This window comes from Hemiscyllium ocellatum, chromosome 9 (genome assembly GCF_020745735.1).
Source record: "Hemiscyllium ocellatum isolate sHemOce1 chromosome 9, sHemOce1.pat.X.cur, whole genome shotgun sequence".
Classification (NCBI taxonomy): domain Eukaryota; kingdom Metazoa; phylum Chordata; class Chondrichthyes; order Orectolobiformes; family Hemiscylliidae; genus Hemiscyllium; species Hemiscyllium ocellatum.
The window spans coordinates 97,443,898-97,452,682 of record NC_083409.1 but is presented as its reverse complement, the minus strand read 5'-3'; the positions used below and the strand labels follow the sequence as shown (position 1 = coordinate 97,452,682).

General features: G+C 40.9%; 1 protein-coding gene across 2 annotated transcripts in view; it reads right to left on the bottom strand.

Moving 5' to 3' along the window:
• Positions 1–4,508: 4,508 nt before the first annotated feature.
• glmna (glomulin, FKBP associated protein a) overlaps positions 4,509–8,785 on the bottom strand; it is a 68,122-nt gene continuing 63,845 nt past the window's right edge. For both annotated transcript variants that reach the window (XM_060829969.1, XM_060829968.1), the window contains exons 15-19: positions 7,494–7,603; positions 6,050–6,113; positions 5,348–5,474; positions 4,903–4,985; positions 4,509–4,791 (exon numbers count right to left, since the gene is read on the bottom strand). In XM_060829969.1, the coding sequence (XP_060685952.1) occupies positions 4,657–4,791; positions 4,903–4,985; positions 5,348–5,474; positions 6,050–6,113; positions 7,494–7,603 (519 nt within the window). In that variant the 3' untranslated portion in view covers positions 4,509–4,656. The remainder of the gene's footprint in view (positions 4,792–4,902; positions 4,986–5,347; positions 5,475–6,049; positions 6,114–7,493; positions 7,604–8,785) is intronic.

Below are 8,785 nucleotides of genomic sequence, written 5' to 3'. Positions count from 1 at the left end.
ATAAGATGTTGTTGGTACAGCGCAGTACTTTGTGCTCTGTAAAACTATTTAGAACTATTTTCAGTGAAATAACTTTTCAATTTATAAATGTATTTGTTATTAATAATTTATTTGAAAGTTGGCAATAAAATTTTCTGGACAAAAGCAGTTTCAAAAATCTCAAATTTAGTAATTTAGGATACTCTCCAACCAGTTGAAACACTATAATTTTAACAAGTGATATAACAGGCTGAATCTGTTTTTAGTAAGTGCGAGGTGAGTGTTTTTTGGAGACATTTTTGGCACGAGGACTATAGCAAGATTTATTATCATATCTTACCAGTTGTGCTTCATTAACTACCTATCCCACCCTATGCCATCCATCACATCCAATTCTATCCTCATCTTACCACAGATTATTCCAAGAACAACTTGACACTCACTGAATGTCATCCCAAAGACCAGTAGCCCTTGTGCCCATGCCATTTTTAAAAAGCCTATTATGAACCTGGACAAGAATTGTCAGGCCAAAGCTGCCTTGCACAGTTCCTGGTTAGAGACAAAAAAAAATGCAGATGCTAGATTCCAAGGTGGACGAGGAGGAGGCTGGAAGAACACAGCAAGCAAGACAGCATCAGGAGGTGGAGAAGTCAATATTTCGGGTGTAACCCTTCTTCAGGACAGTTCCTGACATTTGTCCTATATGTGACAGATAGTGACATTGATGCCTAGCTTTGTGAGCAATGATCTGGATCTCCTGATGGGACATCCTCTTCCCTCACGACAGCAGAGGGTCCAATCCCAGATAATGCCATTCCTGGTCAGAGGTCGCTACCCGTCATTGCAGTCTCAGCCATCTATGGCATGTCAATGATCTACTCAACTTCGCCAGTGTAAGTGCCACCATCCTCTCTCCAAAACTCTCACTTATCTGTTACTGTACCCACCTGCCACCAAGATCATGCTTTATACTCTCACTCCTGTCTGCAACATTATCCCCATTTGTTGTCAATCTCACTTCCAACAGTGTCCTTGCATGTTCCTCACCCACTCAGGACACCATCTCTTGTGCAACATAACATCCATGCCATCCATTTTCATTTCCTATAATACTTACCCCTCTCTCATTCAGGGAGGAAAATAGTCCAGAGTAGGGCAGGAAGAGTCATGACAGTTGTGGGCTCCATTTTGTCCACCCTGAGCTGCTCCATCCTGAGCAGCTAACTGACAAGAGTCCAAGCTTCTGGCAAGCATCAGAGGTTGCCTTTGATTTACTAAGCCTTCACATTGGTGGCCTGATGGTGGTTGGGGGTGGGGGATGATAGGGTTGACAATACCTTGACTGAGTACTGCTGATGACCAACAAGTTTCCTGACTTTGTTCTGAGTTAAATGCCAAAGTATTTGAGCCTAATATATTTGGCTGAGGGATAAAGCAAACCAGAGATGCTAGGAACATCCAAGATGCTTATTCACAGATACCAACAGCCTAGAGATATAAAAATAATTTTCTGGAGACACTCAGCAGAATCTGTAAACAGAAATCAGAGTTAACATTTTGAGTTTAGTGATCCTTCTTCAGAAGGGACAGTAGCTAAGACCATGTGGAATATATACTGAAGAGGGAAGAGGCAGGGGGTAAGAGGTGTGTCTGTGTAGTGGAAAGAGTATGTTGAGAGGTGAAGGTAGAAACCAGAAAGAGAGAATAAGTTTTGCGCAGACAATGGGATGGATGGTAGTATGCCAAGTTGAATGAAAAGCTGACAGTGACAAGATAAGGAAGTGAAAATGGGTTGCCTGTGCTGAAAGCAATCCATGGCGCAACAGGGCCTGGAGTGTGGGGGTTGGTAAAGGACATAGAAAAAAAAGTGTTCAGGTTCTAAAATTATTGAGGTCAAGATGGAGTCCTGAAGGCTGCAGAGTAACCAAGCGGAAAATGAGATACTGCTATGTCAGCCTACGTGGAGTCTTGTTGGACACTGCAGCAGGCCAAACAGAAATGTTAGCCAGGGAACATGGTGGTGTGTTGATGTTGCAGGGAATTGAAAGCTCACGGTAATTCTTGCAGTCAGAACAAAAGTGTTCTGCAAAACGGTTACTCAGTCCTGTGTTTCATCTCCCCAGTGTAGACAAGTCCACATTATGAGCAGTGACGACAGTACTTGATATTGAATGAAATGCAGGTAAAATTACTGCTTCATCTGGAGGGTGTGTCTGGACCCTTGCATAGTGAGGAGGGAGGAAATAAATAGGGAAATGTTATTCCTTCTATGATTGCATGGAAAATGTTGCGGGGATATGGTGTGGGATGTTGGGACTGGAGGAAGAGTGGACCATGATGTCCCAGAAGAAATAGTCCCTGTGGAATGGTGACAAGGGACGGGAATGTCTATCTGGTTGTGATATATTGCCAGTGGTGTCAAAAATGGTGGCTTGTGATCCTTTGGACGCAGATGCTGGCAGAGTGGAAAGGAGGATCCAATCTATGTTGTGGGAGAGAAAAGGAGAGGGATGAAATGCAGGAAGTGGATCGGGTAGGGCTGAGGGCCCTATCAACCACGGTGGCCAAGAATCCCGGGATTGAGGGAAAAGGTGAATGTTTCTGAGGTTACCCCTGTGGAAGATGGCATCATCAGAACATAGGCAATAGAGATAAAGAAACTGGCAAAATGGAATGGAGTCTTTACAGGAAGCAGAGTGTAATGATGTTTAGCACTGTAACTGTGGGAGTCAGTGGGTTTATAATAGATGTTAGTGGACAGCCAATTTCCAGAAATGGAAACAGAAATGTCAAGGAGGGGAAGGAGTCAGAGATGGATCAGATGAAGGTGAGAGCAAGGTGGAAATTATAAGTAAAATTAATAAATTTTTCCAATTTTGAACAAGAGGAGGAAGCAGTACTGATGATGTCATTGATCATACTGGAGAAAAAGAGTTGCGAGGAGGGATTTAAGCAGGATTGCAATAAGAAATTTTCACATATCCCACTGAAAGGGGCAGGCATAACTGGGTCCATGCAGGTACTAACGGCTACTTTTTTGATGTGAAGAAAGTGAGAGGAGTTGCTCAAAGAGAGGACAAGCTTGATCAGGCAAAGGAGGGTAATGGAGAGTGGGGACGGTGTGTGAAAGGAGTGAAAGAAGTGAAAGGCCCTGAGACCATAGTGATACAGGATGGACGTGATGAAGGCAGCTGATGCCCATGAACTGGAAACTTTCAAACTCACAAATGGGAAGGGACTGGACAAGGGAAAAAAAGTTAAATTAGGGTAGGAAGAGATAGGTTCCATGGGCAGAAACAATGGGTCTGTCTGGATAGTTCTGTTTGTGGATTTTGGGAACAAGGTAGAAGTGGACTGTAAGGGTTTGGAGGACAGAGCTTGGAGGCTGTGGCGGGGAATGGATTCCCAGTGGAGATTAGGTGATCACTGTAGACACAATAGCCTGATTTTCAATTGTGAGGTCAGCATCCAGGAAGAGATATGAGAAAGTGTCCAAGACCTGGTGCTCAGACTCCACAATGTAGAGATCAGTCCACTAGACATCATTCATTAGGCCTGGAAGGGGCACTGTTGGGATCAGTCATGAGTTTGCATAATGTGCAATGAACTGACTGAGGTAGCTGCTATTATGCAATGTTGAAACATGTAATAACTCAGTGATGCTCTCAGAGTCCTACTAGTATATAGTTGAGTTTTATTTCAAATATAAAATACATAACTTGGATTCTTCAGTAGTATTGGGAGGGAATTTTTCAGTGTTCACTGTCATTACTGCTCTGAAGCAATTTCAGAGTCCACGTAAGTGCAGTTAAACATGAAAATAAACTTATCCTTTTATGTTATTGATATGGCTGTTAAAATTTCTTTCACGGCAAAGTAAAATTCATTTCTCAAAGATTTTTCATAGTGGCTCAATGGTTAGCACTGCAGCCTCACGGCACCAGGGACCCGGGTTCGATTCCAGCCTCTGGCAACTGTCTGTGTGGAGTTTGCACATTCTCCCCATGTCTGCATGGGTTTCCTCCCACAGTCCAAAGATGCGCAGGTCAGGTGAATTGGCCATGCTAAATTACCCAAAGCGTTAGGCGCATTAGTCAGAAGGAAATGGGTCTAGGTGGGTTACTCTTTGGAGGGTCAGTGTGGACTTGTTGGGCCAAATGGCCCGTTTCCACATTGTAGGGAATCTAATCTAATCTAAAACCTTTTCTTCAAAGTCTATGGTGAGTCTCATCACTTTGCTACCAACCAAAAAGTCTGGGCCTGCACATTTTCTGAATAAATTCATCAATAAGTTTTCAAGATATTTTTCTCTCCTGTCTCTATTATTTGGTGAGAATAGCTCCCATTGCCTACATATAAAACATGATATTTAAATAGTTCTATGTGGCTCTTTTATTTACAAACATCATTTCGTCATTAATTCTTAACTACCTGCAGATGTTCATTGTAATCATTAGAAACTTAAGCAGTGACAAATTAAACTGAAAATTCTTCTCAAACTTCAAATAAATTTGTATACTATGACCTCATCTATGACCTCTTTAATATGAATACCTGATGAAAGTATTTGAAATTATCCTGCATAAAGACTGGCTTGAAGAGGAGCATTCAAAGTGAAATCCTCTAGTTGAAACTAGGAAGTCAGAAATTATGTTCTCCCAATTTTCACACTGTTCCCTAAATAAACGATGAAGCGTCACTGGCCACATTTGTCTCTTCTGCTCGGGATTTCATCTTTGCCTCAACTAGCTCCTCTATGCGTGCTTGTACACTTTCCATTACATCAAATGTGTAGATAGCTGACTGCAGAACCTGAAACAATAACAAATAAAAGGAATAAAATGACATACACTTAAGGGAACATAAAACAGCAACTTGAAAACAGTGATGAATATCAAAATATTCAATCAGCAAGACATTTACCTCCAACTGCATAGCTGTGGTCATTTTTGGTAACTTTTTACCACCAACTGTCAACGAACATTGCGTTTCACATTCAGCGGTATCTGTAATCATTAAAGTGAAGTGGAATAATGTACCTTGCACTTGCTGAGATAGCTTTTTTGCTATTACCGAATTTTTTATTGGCAGAATAATAAATACGTCAAACTAAGTTATAGTTTCCAGTGTACCCTTCAACCTGTTAGGAGTCAAAAAGGCTGGAGTTCCATTCATTGTTTACACAAGCAGTGGTTTTGTAGAATCAGCAAATTTAGCTTCACTCATCAAATGGAAAGTACACTTCACCTGCTTTTTGTTGTCAGGATGTCAAATGGAATAATGTATGATCTCTATTCAAGGTAACAACACAAAACACATTTGTTATGGAAATACAGTTAAATACTAAGGTTCTATTTGAATAACCTACCTTTGATTTTCTGGTTCTCTCTTTTGTTTCTCATCTCTGCTTCATAATGAGCCCTAGACATATTCAAAGCAGTGCGCAGTGGTTTCAAGAAGCAATCAATCCAGAAAAGATTAGTCCATAATCCAGTCTACAAAAGGTTAGAAAATGTATAAATTGTTTAACAGAATCAAGATTTAATCCATTGAGACAATAAATCGAATGATTATGAAATATGAATTTCTTTCACTTTTGATTACTGGTGTCTAGAAATCCTGCTTCACTGCTGCAAGTTCAGCCAAGGTATTCTACCTGTTAAACTCCCCTCGCAATGACAGTTTCTTAAATCCCAAAGCTGTCTGCAAAAATGATGTGGTCAGCCCAGTCATTATGTCACATCCAAGCCATCCAACTAGCAAATGAGCTGGAATTTTGGTACAGCACCTTGTTACTCTAGATTTATTGCATTCCCACTGGTAATTTGCATTAGGAAATTATGGTATGGGCCCTGATTACATCATATGTACTGCAATCAACAGACATTTTTTCGAATTTCTTCTTCCTAACAACACCAAAACATGAAGGCCAGGTAAATTAAGTTGAGGTACATATCACGGAGGTGATATGTACAGGAAGTGATCACTAATTAAACTTAAGTCAAATATAAAAACTGTATAAATAAAATAGATTTTTCTTAAAAACCAAATTTTTAAATTAAATACTCACTTGATTCTCCCACTCATTATCCCTAATTACAAGGTACCTTAGAAGATTCAGCGATGCCATGATCCTAATACAAAAAAGAAATGCAAAAGACCCTGAAAAGTTCTGCTTGTCAGTACCCAACTTAAAATCTTTACTTTCAATGACAAAGAAATTGCTTATCATTGTAAAGAACGAAATACATTACATTCTGATTTAACCTGCTTGATAATCAAAAAGGTAGGCTCTATTAATGATTCAGTAAGTTTCCGGTATGTAGCTAAATCAAAAAAGATGGAGCTATAGGAATATAACATATCAGTATCCTCGGAAATACAGATGGGAAATATCAGACAGGATCTCGACACTCCTAACCATATTGTGATTCCACCTGAAATTATGCACTCTGATGGCTAGATTAGGCTTTGTTCTGATGGTTCTGATAGCTAATTAATATCATCTAGGCTCAAATCTGCATAGAACGAAACGTGTGTGTGGATTATGGGGCCTCTGAAGCTATAAAATCAGCTATCAGTTAAAAATACGGGGTATGGTTTGAGAAAATAAGAACAAAAGATGAGGAAAAGCAACACTCCCTCTAATTGTTTTCGAAGTGTATGCATGCTTTATATACATGTAGCCCCTTTAAGTGTTTCTGTGCAGCCATACACCAGCAGTGATATTTCAAGAGATTACTGTGCATGGTGTCCTGGAAAGTTTTGCTGTGCTATACGAATGTGTAGTTTAAATGGAATATCGTAGAAAATTTAATATAGAAATCACTTACTTGCTTAGCAGTGTACAACTCGTTTTAATTGCCCTGTGAAGCAACGTTGCATCACTGCCAACAAGAGGCCAAGCTGAGTAACCTAATTGCTTCCAAGTCATGGCTGATACCACAGTCAACCAGGGAGTTATAATGTTAAAAAAAATCGCGCAACACCAGGTTATAGTCAACCAGCCATGTTGACAACCACATGATGAAGGAGCAGCACACTGAAAGCTAGTGCTTCCAAATAAACCTGTTGGATTACAACCTAGTGTTGTGTGATTTTTAACTTTGTCCATCCTAGTCCAACACTAGCACCTCCAAGTCAAGGTGTTATAATAGCAGTTCTGTGATCCTTCCATCTTGGAGGCAAGCTGAAAAGTGTGTTGCTGGAAAAGCGCAGCAGGTCAGGCAGCATCAAAGGAGCAGGAGAATCGACGTTTCGGGCATGAGCCCTTCTCCTGCTCCTTTGATGCTGCCTGACCTGCTGCGCTTTTCCAGCAACATATTTTTCAGCTCTGATCTCCAGCATCTGCAGTCCTCACTTTCTGCATCTTGGAGACAAGCACCTAGTGTACATTTTAAACCCATTTATTGTGACAAAATGCTTATTGAAATCACAGGCTGAGCCAGGGCTTTTTGGACTAATCCATTATTACTGTTTAACCCTGACCCTAAATCAAATGTATTGAAACCTACCTATCGGAATTTTGAAGCAAGTCTGTTTCTGCTCCTTCAGGAAGTGAAAGGACTGAATGAAGTAAAGGAATCAATTGTGGTCCTGAGAACCACACATTTTCATTGCCAGGCTGAAAGCAAACAAAAAGGTTAAAATACATAAAGAAGCAAAATTTTAAAAAGTGGGGTGTAGAAGGGTAATGAAGGAAATATTTAGAAGTCTACAGTCAACATTAGGTTGTACTTCAGCTTGGCTACTAGTTGATCAAAAAATACAGCACATCATCTGAAATATTTAAGCATGTGTTTGGTTATAAAGCGGTTGTCATTAAGTCAAAGCAATGCAAAACTGACTTCGTCACGTGGTGTTGCAATCAAAGCAAAGCTCAGAAGTAGGAACAAATTACTGCAGATGCTGGAATCTGTACTGAAATGCTGGAGATCACAGCGGGTAAGACAACATCAATAGACACAGGGCAACAAACTTTTATCTACCCACCTCCATAACCAGCGCTCCTCAAACATTCCAGAAGATTCTCCCGGCCTCTGGAACTACTTGGACTCCATTAGACATGCAGCTGGTGCAGCTGCCACCCCCACGCTGATTGATGATGTGGACGGATGAAGGATGCTCAACTTCCACCTTACCAACCTTCGCATAAACCAAATCATCCGCCGACATTTCCACCACCTCCAAAAAGACCCCACCACCAGGGATATATTTCCCTCCCCACCCCTTTCCGCCTTCTGCAAAGACCGTTCCCTCCGTGACTACCTGGTCAGGTCCACGCACCCTACAACCCACCCTGCCATCCTGGCACCTTCCCCTGCCAATCCAATTGTCGCTTAAATGTCCCTAATGTATCTGACTCTACTACCACTGCTGACAGTGCATTCCAAATATCCACCACTGAGTAAAGAACCTACCTCTGACATCTCCCTTAAACCTTCCTCCAATTACCTTAAAATTACACTCCCTTGAGATAGCCATTATTGCCATGAGAAAAAGTCTCTGGCTATCCACACTATCTATGCCTCGCAACATCTTGTACATCTCTATCAAGATATCTTTGATTCTTCTTCACTCCAATAAGAAAAGCCCTAGTTTCCTCAACTTTTCTTCATAAGATACGTCCTCCAGTCCAGGCAGCATCTTGGTAAATCTTCTCTGCATTCCCTGTAAAACTTCCACATCTTTCCTATAAGGAGGTGACCAGAACTGAACACAATATCTCAAGTCTGGTCTAACCAGAACTCTACCGAGCTGCAGCATAACCTAACAGCTCTTAAACTCAATCTCCCTGCGATCAAAA